The following is a 19,530-nucleotide window of genomic DNA, read 5'->3' as shown; positions in this document are numbered from 1 at the left end:
AGTTGAAATAGTCTCAGAGTGGACTGGGCGGGTCTAAGAAGCGAGTCAGCCATTTTGTGTCAAAACCTCCCAGGTGCTTCTTCTAGCACGTTGCCAGCACTGAGGCCATTGAGGGGCCAGTTTCCAGTGTCCCTGAAGTTGGATAACAGGAATGTTCTCCATGAAGCGTCAGTCCAACGCCTTGGAGTCTTCCACGTAGACGACAGGACCACTGGTGAAATAAGCATCAAGGGCACCGGGTGTCGGAGTTTTGCATTTAATTCTCTGGACAATCAGAAGCCAGTGGATGAATTGGCAGAGAGGTGGTGGCAGACACTGAGTGGCTGGTAAGGTAGAGGAGTCTGGCAGCAGCATTAATGACAGACTGAAGAGGGGATAGCCTATGGATAGGTAGGCCAAGGGGAGAATTTTAAAGATGTTAGGGAGGAGAAGCCTACAAGCTTTTGACAGTGATTAGATTTGGGGCTGAATGGACAGGTCAGTGTCTAGGATTACACCTAGTACCCTGACATGAGGGCAAAAACTGACAGTTGTATTATTGATTTTGATTGAAAAACCATGGTATGAGTGGGGGGAATATTACCAACTTAGTTTTATAGAAATTTAGTTTGAGGAAGTGGTGCAACATCCATGTTGATATGTCAGGTAGTAAGTTAGTAATGTGAAAGGAGACTGAAGAAGTGAGATGAGGCATAGAGATAGATTTGCTTGTCATTGGAGTAGAGATGGTATTGGAAGCCGTGGGAGGCTATCAAATAACCAAGAGAGGAGGTGTAAATAGAGAAGAGAAGGGGTCCAAGAACAGAGCTTTGGGGGACCCCTACAGAAACAGAAAATGGAGAGGAGCAGATAGAGCTATAGGTAGCCTTGCAGGAGCACTGCATTAAAAGGGAAGAACCAGGAAAGAGCAGAATCTTGGAGGCCAAGGGTGAGGAGTTTATTGAGAAGGAACAGGCAGTCAACAGTTATCATAGGCCGCAAAGAGGTCTAATGGTAAATGGTAATTGTGCTGTCTTGGAACGCTGTACCCAAAACAAATTTTTTTTTCTCACAAATACAGCTTTTTTTGTGGTATTTGATCACCACTGGAATAAAAAAATTAAAAAAAGATCCAAAATTCTGCTATTCTGCTATAAAACATATTCAATAAAAAAAATAGTTTCTTCATAAATTTAGGCCAAAATGTATTCTGCTACATGTCTTTGATAAAAATCCCAATAATTGTGTATTAATTGGTTTGATTGAAAGGTATAGCATCTACAAACAATAGTATGTACTTGATTGCTGCACACTATCGCACTCACACTATAGGTCGCTGATCACCACCATTACATCAATATACTGATCATGAACAGAACTATACTAGTACCCCCTTAGTATAGTGTCCCCAAAAATGCAGTGTTAGCAGGATGAGCCCCGTTCATTGCCAGCACTAGCGTTTAGCCCCTTCACCCCCCCCCCCCCCGCCACAAACAAGAAGTGCAGTATTAGTGTAATTTCTGATCACTGTCACCTGTGATATACAGCACACAAAACCGCTGGGTGAGCAGAGTCAGACCTGATATCTGCTAGCACTAGCAGGTGAAACTTATTCGTAGCAGTTCAAGCAGTCCCTGGCAGCCAGGTGCTCTTTTTCCCATGAGTCGCACTAGGAATCTATAAATTTAGTGGCCATAATGTCCCAACAAAGGTACTCTGGTGAAGAGGCCTACAGAATTCTGAGCATGTCAGATGAGAGCGAAGGGGAAGCCACTTCAGAATATAAACCAGTAGAGAGCAGCGGCACCCCAGGTAGCTTGGACAATGGAGAAGAGATCCTGATAAGATCAGGTAAAACTGCCCCCATGTAGTTGAAGTGATAGGAACGCATGACTTGTCTCATATGCAGCAGAGTCCAAGTACTAGCGCCACACTACTTTTTGGCTAACTGGCAAGTACCAGTGACCTAGGACATCCTAGATTTTTACATACCACCACTGCAATATCACTTGGTGACGTGGCGAGTCTCATAAGTTCAGTATACATTGGTGCGGTGGCTAGCACTAGTAGCATCCCACAGCCACAAAGAAGCCGAACACAGACCAGTAGAGCCCATAGTGTCTTTCTGGATGTGCTTGTAAATCCTGATTGACAGCCCACAGATTCTGCAGAACCCGTACTTCCCCCATTCACTGCCCAACCCAAAATTCAGATGGAAAGAGCTAATTTAACTACTTCCTTGATTTGTTTGAGCTATTTTTCAACAATACATCGTCTCCAACCCAAATTCAGCTCTTGCAAGACAATTCGCACAGAAACTTATCACGGTTTCCAAATTTAAAACTTTTTTGGACATAACCGTCAACATCATTTAGATTTTAAACTCTAATGAGCAGGGCCCTCTGATTCCTTTTGTACCAAATTGTATTGTAACTGTAATGTCTACCTTCAAATCGTAAAGCGCTGCGCAAACAGTTGGCACTATATAAATCCTTTATAATAATAATAATTGGCATTGCTAAAAAGAATGAATCGCGGTCATATTGGTCCACAGACCTGATTGATCATATGCCCATGTTCTCTGATATCATGGCCAGGCATAGAAATAAGAATATAATACACTCTATAGTCCTCGGAGTGACCCTGAATATGATAGGCTCCACAAAATTTGGCCCCTCGTATATCACCGTAACCAGAAATTTGCAGATCATCATATACCCATGTTCTCTGCTGCCATAGTCAGGCATAGATATGAGACAATAATGCACTTTATTCAATGATAACACACACTGTCATCCTCACTGAAAAATGTGCAGATGTGTATACGCCCCAACAAAACATCTGTGTGGATGAGTCCCTCATTCATTTTACTGGCCAACTTGCAATCAAACAGTATCTCTCCAGCAAACATGCCAGATATGGGGTCAAAATGTACACGCTCCATGAGAGGACAACAAGCTATACATGTAATTTTAGGGTTTAAGAGGGGACAGACAATGAAGTAAAGCCCCCCCAAAAAAACTGCCCAGACTACAATGGGGAGCAGAGGCAAGATAGTATGAGACTTGTGTCGTCTTTGTTCCGTAAAGGGTACCACTTTCACGTGGACAACTCTTATACAAGCCTGCCACTATTTAGACATTTACACAATCTTAGCTCAAGTGGCATCGTGCAACCTAATTGCTGGGGCTTCCCCCAAGGGCTTGTAAATACCTGACTTAGAAAGGAGGAGAAAGCCTGTTTGAGAAATAATGAATTGCTCGCAGTGAATTGGAAGGACAAACGGGATGTTTTCATTCTGGCTTCCATTCACGCAGACACCTTGGCCCACATTAACACTGCATTTGACGTTGTTAGAAGCTCCTCTGTATTTACGACTATAACCTTAACATGGAAGGGGTGGACTTCAACAACCAAATGATAAACCCGTATTATTTTCCAGTAAGGTCAGACACTGGTACAAAAAAGTGTCTATTTAATTATTTCAATTGGCTATATATAATGCTTTTGTAATTTATAAAAGCAACTTGACATAGTGGATCCTTCCTAAAATTTCAGAAAGAGATCACCATGGCCCTTTTGTATTCAGAAGGTGCTGTCACCCAAACTCCAAATCCAGATGCAGTGTGCTGGTTGCATGACAGACATTTTCCTGATATACTCTCTGGTACCCCAACACAAAGGTCAACCCAAAGAAGACACATTTGTTCTGTCATTCCTGTCTTGGCCAACCTGGTCTCTGCATCAAGGACTGCTTCTGTTGCTACCACACATTAGTGGAGTATTAGTATAGGGTACAGCACGGCACAATCTAGGGTACTCATTCACACAGGGCCTCCAAAGATGGTAGATAGTCAGGAAACTGTCTATTGCATTTTGAGAGTCCCTAAAATCAGTTTAAAAACAAATGTAAAAACAAAATTTTAAAGTGAAAAAAGGGTTTTTTATTTAGGTAAATGTTCTATTGTTACTGTGTTTTATTGTTAACCAAATGTATATGCCCAAGAATGGGGGCCTGGGGTGGTCAGATCGCTCCCATGCTTCGGCATATATTTTTTCCACTTTTTTGGCAGAGAATTCTCCATCCATATCAATGTGGATGGAGGAATCTGTTAGATTATTGTTATTATTATTATACAGGATTTATATAGAGCCAACAGTTTGAGCAGCGCTTTACAATATAAGGGAGACAGTACAATTACAATACATTTCAGTACAGAAGGAATGTGAGGGCCCTGCTTGTGCAGCTTACAATCTAAAGGAAAGGGAAGGTGATACAAAAGGCGATAGCTGCGAGGGAAATCTGGTGGAGATGGGGTAGGCTTCCCTGAAGAAGTGAGTTTTCAAAGATGGCCTAAAGGCCGACAGGGTGGGGGCTGACCAGACATGCTGTGGTAGGGAGTTCCAGAGGATGGGAGAGGCTCTGGAGAAGACCTGGAGGCGAGTGTGGGAGGAGGTGATGAGGGAGCTAGAGAGGAAGATATCATGGGAGGAGCAGAGTTTTGTGATGTAGCTAGGGGCAGTGTTGTGGATGGCTTTGTAAGCTGTGGTTAGTATTTTGAATTTTATACGTTGGGTTAATATAAGCCAGTGAAGGGATTGGCAGAGAGGGGCAGCTGATCGGTTGGTAAGGTGTATGAGTCTAGCAGCAGCATTCATAATAGACTGAAGGGGGGATAGTGTCAGGGCAGGGCTGTGGAACGGGCAGGTAGGCCTAGTGGCAGGGTAACGCACTGACTGACGACAACCACCACCAACAGACCGAAGTCCCTCAGGGTGCGGAGTCTAAGTCCCAGGCTGCCCTTCACCAGGGCCCCTGATGGTTGGGATGGACTTGACGCAGCCAGGAACCAGGTCGCGGCCCCCGAGACACCCCGGCTGCGGTAATGGCCGCCGCCAATGGCGTGTAGCTGGAATGACAATAGCGTAGTCAGGCAGGCTGGGTCAACAACAACGGGACAAAACGGTACAGAACAGTAGACAAGAATCACAGGTCACGGGCCGGGTTCAGCAACGGAAGGTCAGATCAAAGGAAAACACAGAGAATGGTCTAGTCACAAGCCGAGTCAGATACCAGAAGAGTCACGAGAGTATACACAGAGCTGCAACAACACAAAGACACAAGACAGTGCAAAGAGCATGTGCGGATCACAGGCTTATATGTACTCAGCCACACCCCTCTGGGGGATGGACCTCAGAGACCTGAAGGCATAAAAGACTCCCACCATGCTCTGCAGAAACCCAAGATGGACGCCAGTACATGAAGCCACACAATTTCTGGGAAAAGGTAGGACCTTGACAGATAGCCTGTGTAACGGTAGACCAGGGGAGGGAGTTGAAGTAATCAAGTCGGTATATAACCAAGGCGTGGATAAGTTGTTTTGTGGTTTCATTGGTCAGGAAGGGGCAGATTTTGGAAATGTTCCAGAGGTTGAGGCAGCAGGATTTAGTCTAGGATTACACCTAGCACCCTGGCATGAGGGGAAGGACCAATGGTTGTGCTGTTGATCTTAATGGTAAGGTCATGAGTGGGGGACCAGGGAGGAGGAAATATTACAAGCTCCGTTTTTTAAAGATTGAGTTTAAGGTAGTGATGTGACATCCGTGCTATGTCGCTTAGTAGATTTGTGATACGTGAGAAGATTGGGGGGGGTGAGCTGGGGAGTGGAGAGATAGATTTGGGTGTCATCAGCATAGAGGTGGTATTGGAAGCCATGGGAGGTATCAGTTGGCCCAGGGAGGAGGTATAGAGAGAGAAAAGGAGGGGCCCAAGAACAGAACCTTGGGGTACCCCAACAGAAAGAGGAAGAGGAGCGTAGGAGGAAGAGTTGTATGTGACACTGAAAGTGCGCTGAGAAAGGTAAGAGGAGAACCCGGAGAGAGCAGAGTCACGGAGGCCTATGGAGTGGAGTTTACTGAAGAGGAGCAGGTAGTGGACTGTGTCAAAGGCAGCGGAAAGGTCAAGGAGTATGAGTATGGAGTAATGGTCGTTGGTTTTAGCAGTTAGTAGGTCATTAGTGAGTTTAGTAGGGCAGTTTCTGTGGAATGTTGTGGGCGGAAGCCAGACTGTCGGGTATCAAGAAGGTTGTTGTCGGTGAGGTAGCAGTTCATACGGTTGTGAACAAGGCGCTCGAGAAGCTTGGAGGCAAACAGGAGCAGGGAGATGGGTCTTATTCAAACAGGTGGCGTCCAGCGAGGGTTTTTTGAGAATGGGGGTAACCAGTGCATGTTTGAGTGGGGAAGGAAAGGTGCCCATGGAGAGTGAGAGGTTGAAGATGTGGGTTAGAGAGTTTAGGATAGAACAGGAAGGAGGCTGCAACAGTCATGAGGGGACAGGATCCAGGGGACAGGTGGTGAAGTGGGCCTTGGAAAGGAGTTCGGTAACTTCCTTGGTGGTAAAAGGGTCGAAGGAGGAGAGTGTTGAGTTTGGTGTTGGGCCTGGTATGTTGGTTAGAGGAAGCTTGACACTGGAGATCTCATCACGAATTGTGTCGATCTTCTTCTTGAAGTGACTGGCAATCTCCTGTACAGTAAGTAAGTTGGTGAGTGGAGGCAGTGGGGGGTGGAGTAAGAAATTAAGGGTAGAGACGAGTTGACGAGGATTGGATGAGAGGGTCTTGATGAGAGTGTTCTAGTAAGTTTGCTTAGCAGCGTGGAGGCTGGAGTTGTATTTGAGAAGAGCGGATTTGTAGAGGGTAAAGTCTTTCAGAGATTTATTTTTACGCCATGCTCACTCAAGAGTGCAGCTGCGTCTCTTGACACTTCTGGTGTCATCTGTTTGCCAGGGTTGTGACAGGCGAGGCCTGGTTCTGTGTGTAGAAAGAGGAGCAAGAGCGTCCAGGGAGGATGATAGATAGTTGTTGTAGGCAGATGTGACCAGCTCTGGGCAGGACAGGGGTGCAATTTCATCATAGAGGTGCTCAGTAGCGGAGTAAAGAAGGTCAGGGCTGAGGTGATGGAGGTTTCTACAGGTTGGAAGCATGGAGGCAGGGAGAGTGTGAAGCTGATAAAGTTGTGATCAGAGAGTGGAAAAGGGGTGTTAGAGAGGTTACAGGGAGTGCATAGGTGGGTGAATACAAGGTCAAGGGTGTTGCCATTGGAGTGGGTGGTGGATTGTGACCATTGTGTTAGGTTAAAAGAGGAAGTTAAGTTGAGTAGCTGAGAGGTGGCAGGGGTGTGAGCATTGACTGGGATGTTAAAGTCACCGAGGATGATCGCAGGCACCTCAGAGGAGAGAAAGTACGGTAGCCATGCTGAAAAGTCATCGAGAAAGAGTGAAACTGGGCCCTAGGGGCCAGTAGATGACTGTGATCCTCAGACAAACAGGAGAAAAGAAATGAATACAGTGCACTTCAAAAGAGCGGAGGGACAGAGACGGAGGGGCAGTAAGAACCTGGAACGTGCTTTGTGGGGAAAGAAAAAGTCCGACTCCGCCCCCTTTTCTTTTACTGGGCCTGGGCAAGTGAATCCAGATCGATTCTTTTTTTCGTTCAGCCCACAGGTTGAACAGAATAAAAAAAAAGAACATTACATGTTTGCCTAACATTAGAAGTGGGTAGATGCAGGGTGGTCTATTCTAATGTTGGGTATATAAAACACATTTTATGGCAGAGATATCTTCATCCACATCGCACAGACTGCTTGACAAAAAAAAGAACATTACATATAGTATGTACACACACATGGAATTGGGACTGCTTATAACCTCAAAGGACTTATATAAGGGGTTTGTTTGTTTTTTTATGATCATAAATTCTGTATATGTCTGAAACGCTGTATCTTGAAAGTTTACTATTTGTGTGAGGTGTGTGGAACACTTGTAGATATAGCAGCAGCAGAACAAAAAGAGGACCACAGAGTGGGAGGATTTCTTGAGTAATTTATAGTTTAATTTTTTGTTTTCATTGTATTAGTGCTTGCACAAGAGATATATATATATTACACGTTACACATTAGATTTGTATAGGGTGAAGTCTTGCAGGGATTTTGTTTTAAGCCACAGTTACTCAAGAGCACTACTATTTCTCTTGGGATTTCTGGTGTCATCAGTTTGTAATGGTCGGGGCCTGATTCTGCATGTAGTTAGAGAAGCAAGTGCGTCCTTTGAGGATGACAGTGAAGTGTTGTATACAGAGATATTGTTAGGGTTGGGTTTAGCGTAGGACAGGAGTGAGATTTTGTTATAGAGGTGGTCAGTAGCAGAATAGAGAAGAGAAAAGTTAAAGTGGTGAAGGTTTCCACAAGTAACTGTTTGATGCTTAAGGGATAGGTGGTTTAGAACAAAGACAGGCTGAAACTAATGAGGTTGGTATCAGAGAGAGTAAAGTAGGTGTTGGTAGGATTGCCAGGAGTACAGTGATGGGAGAATACAAGGTCTAGGGTGTTACTATTGGTATGAGTGGAAGTGTGTGACCATTGTGTTATTGTTATTATTATTATACAGGATTTATATAGCGCCAACAGTTTGCTCAGCACTTTACAATATACAGTTGTGTTCAAAATAGTAGCAGCGTATTGAAAAAAGTGAATAAAGCTCAAAATTCTTCTAATAGCTTTTATTTCCATACACACAAATGCATTGGGAACACTACACATTCTATTCCAAATCAAAACATGAAGAAAAATATATCAAATTTGTGTTGTTCCTCTAAAAAAAATTGAAGATAAGTGAATATTAGACTGTTCAAAAAAATATCAGTGTTTGTATTCTTTACAAACTCAAACATTCACTATACAAACTGAAAAATGTTTGAAGATTTTGCTTTCCTTTGAATCACTTTGAATCATATTTAGTTGTATAACCACTGTTTCTGAGAACTGCTGTACATCTGTGTTGCATGGAGTCAGCCAACGTCTGGCACCTGTGAACAGGTATTCCAGCCCAGGATGATTGGACTACATTCCACAATTCTCTATTTCTTGGTTTTGCCTCAGAAACTGCATTTTTGATGTCACCCCACAAGTTTTCTATTGGATTAAGATCCGGGGATTGGGTTGGCCACTCCATATTGTCAATCTTGTTGGTTTGGAACCAAGATGTTGCACGTTTACTGGTGTGTTTGGGGTCGTTGTCTTGTTGGAACACCCATTTCAAGGGCATTTCCTCTTCAGCATAAGGCAGCATGACCTCTTCAAGTATTCTGATGTATTCAAACTGATCCATGATCCCTGGTATGCGATAAATAGGCCCAACACTGTAACATCCCCATATCATGATGCTTGCGCAACCGCGCTTCACTGTCTTCACAGTGTACTGTGGCTTGAATTCAATGTTTGGGGATCGTCTGACAAACTGTCTACGGCCACTAGACCCAAAAGGAACAATCTTACTTTCATCAGTCCACAAAATGTTGTGCCATTTCTCTTTAGGCCAGTCAATGTGCTCTTTGGTAAATTGTAATTTCTTCAGCACGTCTTTTTTTCAACAGTGGGACTTTACGGTGGCTACTTACAGATAGCTTGGCTTCACATAGGCGTCTTCTAATTGTACCAGTACTCACAGGTAACTTTAGACCTTCTTTAATCAGCCTGGAGCTGATTGTTGGCTGAGTCCTTGCCATTTTGGCTAGTCTTCTATCCATTCGAATGGTAGTTTTTCGCTTTCTTCCACGTCTTTCAGGTTTTGGTTGCCATTTTAAAACATTTGCGATCATTTTAGCTGAGCAGCCTATCATTTTCTGCACTTCTTTATATGTTTTCCCCTCTCCAATCAACTTTTTAATCAAGGGATGCTTTTCTTCTGAACAATGTCTGGAACAACCCATTTTCCTCAGAATTTCAGAGAGAAATGCACTGTAACCAGCATGTACAAGATTTGCTGCCTTCCTTCCTTAAATAAGGGCAATAATTGCCACCTGTTTTTCAAAGAATGAATGACCTGAATAATAGAACTCCACACTGCTATTATTTTGAACATGCCCCTTTCAATTAGTGATTCAATTACACAGAATCAGCAGCATGTATGTCATGACTGTTGGGTCTGTTGGATTTCTATTACTTTACTACACCTGCTAGAAAATTATTTGCCATGTAGAAATATCATTTCTACCAAAAACAGTGATTGATCAGGTTAGTGATGTCTGACTGCTATTATTTTGAACACAACTGTAAAGGGAGACAATACAGCAACAATACAGTTCAATACAAGAGGGATAGGAGGGCCCTGCTCCTTGGAGCTTACAATCTAGGGGGGAGGGGTTAGTGGTACAAAAGGTAATAACTGTGGGGGATGGACTTGTAGGAAGAGTAGAAGATTCCATTATTAGCAGAGGGCAGGATAAGCTTCCCTGAAAAGATAGGTTTTCAGAGAAAAGTAAAAGTGAGCAGAGTGGGCGATAGTCTGATAAATTGGGGTAGAGCGTTCCAGAGGATGGGGGAAGCTCTGGAAAAGTCCTGGAGATGAGCATGGGAGGAGGAGACAAGGAAGCTAGAGAGAAGGAGGTCTTGTGAGGAGCGGAGAGTATGGTTTGGGAGATATTTGGAGACAAGATTGCTGATGTAATTTGGGGCTTTGGAGTTATAAAGGGCTTTATATGTTATTGTTAATGTTTTGAATTTTATCCGTTGGGCAATGGGAAGCTAGGGGAGGGATTGGCAGAGAGGGGTAGCTGATACAGAACGGTTAGTAAGGTGGATGAGTCTGGCAGCAGCATTCATGATAGACTGAAGAGGTAGGCCAATAAAGAGGGAGTTATAATAGCCAAGGCGAGATTTAACAAGGTAGTAAATAAGTTGCTTAGTGGTTTCCCGGGTTAAGAATGGCCATATCTTGGAGATGTGGGGGTGAAGTCTACAAGATTTGGACAGCGATTGGATTTGGGGCTGAAAGGACAGATGGGAGTCTAGGGTTACACCTAGCACCCTGGCATGAGGGGAAGGACTGATGATTGTGTTATTGATTTTGATGGAGAAGTTAGGGGAGCGGGCACAGGCTGCAGGGAATGCTAAGAGCTCAGTTTTGGAAAGATTGAGTTTGAGGAAGTGGCGTGACATCCATGTCAATATGTCGCTTAGGTCAAAAGATGAGGTTAGGTTGAGATGTAGCCAGGCTATTACCATTAACAGGGATATAACCATATCTTACCTTTCAATATTGACAAAAAACGTAAAATAAATTTAAATAGCTATTAATGGGGTTGATTGTAAATCATGCAGCATGTATTTTTACCAACACTCCAGAAACTTACAGTTAATTGTTAAAAACAAGGTAGAATAACTTTTAAATGCAAAACTGTAATTTTTTTTTTTTACTTACCTGTAAACTCTGAAGTCCTCCAAAAGCAGTAAATAGTAGTAAAAATCCAAAGGATACAACAAGAACATTTTTAAGATACTTGTCCATTCTAATATTTAGGCTAAAATAAGATCAATTTAATTTTCTTGTTTTGATAGCATGTACAGTATATGCAATTTGTATTTTTAGATCTGAAAGACAGCAAATGTCTGTAAGAGTCTGAACTTTGAAACTTTATTGATCCTATGATGTTTTACTTTAATGGTTACTTATTCACTCGATGAACTGCAATGGTGAGCAAAAGGTCAGCTTTTATTTAATCATTAAGGATAAAATATCTTGATTGCAAAGTACCTAAAAAAAATAAATATTGCTGGTCTTTACTGTTTAGAGGGTTTATCGGCAATGTGTAAACATCATTTCTTTAGTTATTTCAGGAAACAGGTCTGTTTTTTTAATGTACAAAATGTTTGTAAAGCTTGTTCTAAGAATAATATGATAAAATACAAAGCAATACAATACACATGCATGTACTATCTACGCTAGTCATCCTAACTAGAAGCTTGAATTTCACAAGAATACATTAAATGTTTATTTATAGTTTTATCTTCCAAAACAAAATGTACCACTCTTCACACTCATGGCTTATTCATGTCATAATTTTTTGGCAGCACCAATATTTGTGAGCAACTATTTGCAGGATGAAGCACACAAAGGGCACAATTAGAACCAAAGGCACAGAGACCACTCACCAAGAGCCCCGGGTCCTGTACTAATGTTCGGGACCCTGAACTCCTGATTCCGGGTCACCTGATCACTGTGATAGTCTGATTGCCTATCACAGTGACCAGACACTGTAAAGTCATCCCGCATGCTTTCTCTCTGAATGGAGGAGGATAGATTGGAGGATACATTGTATCTCTCTCCTTGCAGAAAGAAAAAAAAACAACAACTGTGTGTAAATAATAATAGTGTTCTGGCTCTCCAGTCTGAGCATTGATAGTGTGATCTCTGTAACTTACAGTTGTGATGAGATAGCAATAACTTCAACCTCAGTTGGATACCACAGTCAGTGACTCAATGAGAATGACATCTTGTAGATCTTGTGAAGTTTATTCCATAAACTGAGAGAATCTTACAACAATGAAATTCCATAGGTCAAAATATCATACTGTTCCCTGCCATGAGGCTTGCTACAGTGCATCTCTGGGAAAGGGGGAGGGCTATCTATGCAACATTAACTAAACCAAAGGAAAGGGAGGAGCAGAGACAAGATATAGAAAACATTTAAAGGCATATGACAGTCAATATGACAGTCGTGAAAAATGACACTCCCCGTCGAAATCTATGATTTCTATTATAATAAACTTTAGTTCAAGTCCAATATAAATAATGAAGATTTTTTCCAGGAACAACAGCAAAACAAGAGGGAAGGGAAGAACAAGGGAAAACAATGCAAACATTTAGCATAATTCTTGCAGATGTTGGTCTCGAAAGTCCAGGCTGAGACATGGAAATCCATATTCAGAGGGGAACGGAGCAACATGCACATTCCTTCTTACCTCCCGTTAAATCAGGTTGATGACTTGTGTTCCTCTTTGGGCAAAAGAAGTACTAGTTCCTTTATAGGCCTGGAGTAAAAGTGCGCAGGACCTTCTTTCATGGTGGATATAGCCAAGATGTGTCCAGAAATGCAGCAGTAGGTACTTCACGACTGCCGCAGTCAGCAGGGTTGAGGCTAGTGGGAACATAGTGCCATTGTTCAGGATTTAGAGATTGTTTCCAGGATTTCCACTTTTGTTGTTTCTCTTTTGGTAAAGGGGTATCCCAGTCTGAGCTTTCAGAAGTACGTTGTCTCAGCAGTATTTTACCCTGAATGGTGAGATGTGTATCGAAACCTAATGGATCATAAATGCTGTTCACTGTAGACAATACTCCTCGCTTTGTGAAGGGCTTGTCACAGGCTGATGCTTGAAATGTGAATGTGTCTTGTTTAACATTCCAAAGCAATCCAAGACTGCGTTGTGTAACAGAAATGTCAGATCCTAGTTGGAATTTCTTCACACTGACAGCATGGTCATCAGAAGGAAAGGCTATCATGACCTTGTCGCTGTTAGAAATAATTTTGTGAAGTCTGAGGTTTGCAATGGCAGCATGTTCTGGGTTCTAGTAAGAAGGTCAATAGTTTCTTCTTCATTGGGCAGAGATTTAAGTCCGTCGTCTACATAGAAATTCCTTTTGACGAACTGTCTTGCATCAGATCCAAATTCTTTCTCACCATCTTGAACTGTTTTCCTTAGTCCATAAATTGCTACTGCAGGAGAAGGACTGTTACCGAAAACATATACCTTCATTCGGTAGTCTATGACTTCATCGTTGACATCATTATTGCGGTACCATTGGAAACCGGAGGAAATTTCTGTAATCTTCACGGACGATGAAACAGTGGAACATCTGCTGAATGTTAGCCATAACAGCAATTGGCTCTGGTCTGAAGCGAAGTAAAACTCCTATGAGATTGTTCAGATTAGGCCCAGTAAAAAGATTGTCATTGAGGGAGACACCTTCATGACGACCACTTGAGTCAAAGACCATCTTAATCTGATCAGGCTTGCGAGGATGGTAGACACCAAAGCATGGTAGGTACCAACATTCTTCTCCTTCCATAAGAGGAGGTGCAGGCTCAGCATGATCTCTCTCAAACACCTTCTGCATAAAGTCCACAAAGTGCTTTTTCATTTCAAGCTTCTGGTTCAAACTGTGATTTAAAGAAACAAACCAAGATTCTGCGTGTACCCCGTTGTTTGGTAGTCTCTGTCAGGAATGGACTTGCCAGTAATGGTGGGACTCACCTGCCTTGTGGGCTGCAGTACCAGGGCTGGCCAGCGGGTGCTCTCAGCAATCAGAGACTCAACCCTGCAGTTAGCCAAACACCTGAAGCTGATTACGGAGGTGTATTTAAGGGATGGCCAGACCTGCAGTCTGGGCCTTGGTGTGTGTTTTTCTATGGGCCCCTGTATCTTGTTACCTGCGTTCCTGTTCCTGCCTGACTCGTTGCCGACCCTGCCTGATCCTGACCTCTGCTGACTTCTCCGGTTTGATCCCTGGCTTGTGACCCCGACCATTCTCTGCCTGACCCCCTGTACCTACCTGCCCGTTAGTTGCTGTACCCGGCTCGTGACCTGACTACTCCTGTTCCTGACTCCTGACTCCTCCTGTTCCTCCTTCCTGACTCCTCCTGTTCCTACCTGCCCGATTGTTATTGACCCGGCCTGCCTGACTACGCTTGCATTGTATGTATTGTTATCTGTGGGTGGCTTGGTTTGGTTCGTTTGCACTTTGTTTATGTTTTAGTATTGCACTGCGTTTTGTATTGTTAGTATTAATAAATTATATTGTTTATAACATATCTGAAGCCTGCGTTTCCCTGCGTCAGTTCACATACCTCTGGTCATACCCGGAGCCCTGACATTACACCAAGGCCAATCCTGACCAGAAGTGGCTGCACAGGGAAGCCATCTTGGCTTGTTGCTGGGAAGAATGGATTTTGATGAGGTTGTGTATTTGTCGCTGCTGGTTTTTGATGACAGAGAATATGCTTATCAGACTCTGAGGGAGTATACCTGGGATCAACTGCTAGAATGTATACGGATCGCTCATGTTCTAGTAGATCAGGGCACAGAGTTCTCTGAGGTGCAACCTTTGATTCAGGTTTGTGTAGAGTTGGCTTCATCTGGTACCCCTGAAAGCAGGAATGACTTTTTGCCACCATTTAGTGCAGACCAGGTAGAGTCCCTGGTATGGTTATTAGAGGATGATGTGGATTGCTTCTTGGAGCATTATGCTGCATGTTCACCACAGGTATTAAGGGACTGTATAAACGCAGTGCAGTCTTTGACCAGACAGGCTTTGTGTAAGCTCAGCTTTGTTCAACCCATACTGCAGACATGGTCAGACTTGTTGCACCCAGCCTCAGTCAGCTTGCAACGTCATTCCTCTGCTCAAGGCACTCTTCCTGCATCCCCGACAGCACCCCCAGTGACGGCCCAGTATACTCTGCTAACTACCACATACCAGTCCCCTGCTCCCACTCGCTGCACCTATCCTTTCTTTGGTCCTGTGGAGAGGTCCTCTGTGGCGGCTGCTCCCTCCTCTGTTCCATCTTCCAGCTCTTCTCTGTCCTCAGCTGCTCCATTCATTTGCAGACTTGCATTTACTTGCAGTGCTCCAGTAGTTAAAACCAGAAAAAGAAAAAATTCTTTCCAACCAGTACCATCCTGCCAGTATCCAAACCGGTGAGCCTGCCGTCTGAGAACCTGCCTTCCGTGGTTCAGCCTGGTGCCTCGGCACCCGCACTTCAGCCTGATGTCTCTACCCAGCCTGATGTCTGTACCCAGCCTGATGAACTGATCCAGCCTGATGATCCTATCACGCCTGATGACCCAGTGCCTGCTGTCATACCTGGTGACCTGATGCCCGCTGTCGAGCCAGACGATCCAATGCCTGATGACCCAGTGCCTGCTGTCATGCCTGGTGACCCGATGCCCGCTGTCGAGCCAGACGATCCGGTACCTGATGACCCGGTGCCTACTGTCATACCTGGTGACCCGATGCCCGCTGTCAAGCCAGACGATTCAATGCCTGATGACCCAGTGCCTGCTGTCATGCCTGGTGACCCGATGCCCGCTGTCGAGCCAGACGATCCAATGCCTGATGACCCAGTGCCCGCTGTCATGCCTGGTGACCCGATGCCCGCTGTCGAGCCAGACGATCCAGTGCCAGATGACCCGGTGCCTGCTGTCGAGCCAGACGATCCGGTACCTGATGACCCGGTGCCCGCTGTCGTGCCAATTGACTCAGAGCCCACTGTCGTGCCTGGTGACTCGGTGCCCACTGCCTTGCCAGATGACGCGGTGCCCGCTGTCGAGCCAAATGACCTGATGCCTGGTGACCTGATGCCTGCTGTCGAGCCAGACGATCCAATGTCTGACCCAGTGCCCGCGGTCATGCCAGTTGACTCGGAACCCACTGTCGTGCCTGGTGACTCGGTGCCCACTGCCTTGCCAGATGACGCGGTGCCCACTGGCGAGCCAAATGACCTGATGCCTGGTGACCCGATGCCCGCTGTCGTGCCTGATGACCCTGTGCCCGCCGCTCCGCCTGGGGGCCCCTTGCCTGCCGCCCCGCCTGGTGGCCCGGTGCCTGCTGCTCCGCCTGGTGATCCGGTGTCCAGCCCGATGTGCCTCTGCCCGGAGTCCAGCCCGATGTGCCTCTGCCCGGAGTCCAGCCCGATGTGCCTCTGCCCGGAGTCCAGCCCGATGTGCCTCTGCCCGGAGTCCAGCCCGATGTGCCTCTGCCCGGAGTCCAGCCCGATGTGCCTCTGCCCGGAGTCCAGCCCGATGTGCCTCTGCCCGGAGTCCAGCCCGATGTGCCGCTGCCCGGAGTCCAGCCCAATGTGCCAGTCTTTGATATCCCGCCAGTTACCAGACCCGGGCGGTGGAACATTTTGCCCAGCTAGGACTGTTTGGAGCGTCCTGAGGCCGATCCTTGAGGGGGGGGGTACTGTCAGGAATGGACTTGCCAGTAATGGTGGGACTCACCTGCCTTGTGGGCTGCAGTACCAGGACTGGCCAGCGGGTGCTCTCATCAATCAGAGACTCAACCCTGCAGTCAGCCAAACACCTGAAGCTGATTACAGAGGTGTATTTAAGGGATGGCCAGACCTGCAGTCTGGGCCTTGGTGTGTGTTTTTCTATGGGCCCCTGTATATTGTTACCTGCGTTCCTGTTCCTGTTCCTGCCTGACTGACTCGATGCCGACCCTGCCTGATCCTGACCTCTGCTGACTTCTCCTGTTTGATCCCTGGCTTGTGACCCCGACCATTCTCTGCCTGACCCCCTGTACCTACCTGCCCGTTAGTTGCTGTACCCGGCTCATGACCTGACTACTCTCTGCCTGCTCCTCCTGTTCCTACCTGCCCGATTGTTATTGACCCGGCCTGCCTGACTACGCTTGCATTGTATGTATTGTTATCTGTGGGTGGCTTGGTTTGGTTAGTTTGCACTTTGTTTATGTTTTAGTATTGCACTGCATTTTGTATTGTTAGTATTAATAAATTATATTGTTTATAACATATCTGAAGCCTGCTGTGAGGGATCTCCACGATCCCCGCCGCGATGGTCCCGGCGCAGGCGCAGTAGAAGCCGCTGGGCACCAATGGCAGCGCAGGGCACGATATTTAAACGGCCCTGAGCTGTCATTCGGTGCCTTCTGGTCTTATCCTTATCCTGTATCCTGTATCCTGAACCTGTTTCTAAGTAAGTTGCTGACCCAGATTGTACCTGACCACTGCTGTATTCTCCTGCCCAGACCCTTGCTTTGCCTGACCTCTCTCTTGAATGCCCCCTATTGGATCTGACCTGCTGTTGCTGACCTGGCGTGTGACCCGACTATTCTCTGCCCGCTGCCTTGTACCGTACCGTCCTCCCCGTTACCGACCCGGCTTGCCTGACTCTGCACTTGCTCAGCCATCCATCCATCCATCCCTCTCAACGGGGTCTCCAGACCTCCTCATATCAGGCTCTCTCCCGTGGGAGCCCCTGGCGAACACCCCTACCACTGACGGGTATCCTCAGTAGGCACGACCTGGTTGCGGGGTACTCCAAGTCCATCCCCACCTTCAGGGGCCCTGGTGAACAAGTACTCTGGGACTTAGACTCCATGCGCTGGGGACGCCTGATTAGTGGAGTGCTAGTGGTGTCGCCGGGCGGTCCCTTACAGTACCAGAAGGCCATGACTGAGCCTAGAGGAGGGCCCTCCCCGCTGGAAGAAATTTGCAGGCATCTATCTAACCTGACGCAGGCCGTAGCAGCCTTGCAGGATAAATGTATGCAGCTGGAGAACCGCTTCCAGACCTGCTCCATATCTGACCCAGCCCCACAGGCCCTGGTTTCTGCACCCCCGGCTGCTCTTGAGCCAGCGTCAGGGGCCTCCGCCCCGCTACCTATGGCGGAACCCCGAGTACCCTTACCGGAGCGTTTCCACGGGGACCGCACACGCTTCAGGTCATTCCGTGAATCCTGCCTCCTATTTTTTGAACTTCAACCCCATACCTTTTTGACTGAATCAGTGAAGGTGGGATTTATAATCTCACTGTTGCAGGGTGAACCCCAAGATTGGGCCCATCGGCTAAGGGGAAACAATGACCCACACCTAGGAACAGTCAAAGATTTCTTTGAAGCGATGGCCATCCTATATGATGACCCGCAGCTGGCAGCCTCTGCCGAAGCAATCTTATACACACTCCGACAGGGTCGTCGGGCGGCAGAGGAATACGCCTCAGAATTTAGGCGTTGGATGGGGGACACTCGCTGGAACGAGTTTGCCTTGCTGCACCAGTTCCGCATGGGGCTATCAGAACCCCTAAAGGATGAGCTGACCCGGGTAGAGGTTCCCGAGTCATTAGAGGATCTAATTGCCCTGACGATAAAAATTGACCGACGACTGCGGGAACGCAGGTTTGAGAGGTCCGGCCAGGGTCGTGGAAACAACTGGGGTCCATTCCTAGGCCCCAGCCAACCACCCAGACCAAGTATCCAGAATCCACTTCCAGGAGATGTTCCAGAACCCATGCAACTAGGCCTGGCTCGGCCCAAATTATCGCCAGAAGAACACCAGCGGAGACGCTCTCAGAACCTCTGCCTCTACTGTGGGGAAGCCGGTCATATGGTACGATCCTGCCCTCAGAAAATGAGTAAGTGTACCTCTTTTTCTTCTTTGTCTATTGGCAATGTCAGTCCTTCCCAATACTTAGTTGTGCCCCTCTCCTTTCAGCTTCCAGAAAGGACCGTGGAAGTGACAGCCATAATTGATTCGGGGGCATGCAGTTGTTTCCTGGATTTAGACTTTGCTCGCCAGCAGAAAATTCCCCTCCAACCCAAAAAGAGGGGTTTTAACATAATTTTGGCTCCCAGATAAAATCAGGAGTGGTTAATCAGGAAACTCCCCCCATTGCCACTACCATTGCCAACCAACACCGGTAATTTCTCCGCCTGGATGCCATTGCGTCACCTCTTTTCCCAGTCATTTTGGGGCTCCCTTGGTTATGGGCCCATAACCCCCAAATTGACTGGGAAACCGGGTCAATCTTGTTCCCTTCCCCATACTGTCAGGAACACTGTCGCACTTCAGGCCCGGCAGGCCCCCAGGTCCTCCTATGCTCCGAGGGGGACTCTGATCTGAAACAGGTTATTCCCGCAGCATATCATGAATTCCTGGACGTGTTCAGTAAACGGCGAGCAGATACCCTGCCCCCCCAC

General features: G+C 46.2%; 1 protein-coding gene across 2 annotated transcripts in view; it reads right to left on the bottom strand.

Moving 5' to 3' along the window:
* The window catches only part of UNC93A (unc-93 homolog A), a 729,857-nt gene extending 718,444 nt beyond the window's left edge, over window positions 1-11,413 (bottom strand). For both annotated transcript variants that reach the window (XM_089660014.1, XM_089660015.1), the window contains exon 1: window positions 11,234-11,413. In XM_089660014.1, coding sequence (XP_089516140.1) covers window positions 11,234-11,320 — 87 coding nt within the window. In that variant the 5' untranslated portion in view covers window positions 11,321-11,413. The remainder of the gene's footprint in view (window positions 1-11,233) is intronic.
* Window positions 11,414-19,530: the final 8,117 nt, after the last annotated feature.

This window comes from Staurois parvus, unplaced genomic scaffold (assembly GCF_062004578.1).
Source record: "Staurois parvus isolate SC_StPar_1 unplaced genomic scaffold, SC_StPar_1.0 ptg001196l, whole genome shotgun sequence".
Taxonomy (NCBI): Eukaryota; Metazoa; Chordata; class Amphibia; order Anura; family Ranidae; genus Staurois; species Staurois parvus.
The sequence above is the reverse complement of the archived record's forward strand: the minus strand, read 5'-3'. Positions and strand labels throughout refer to the sequence as shown.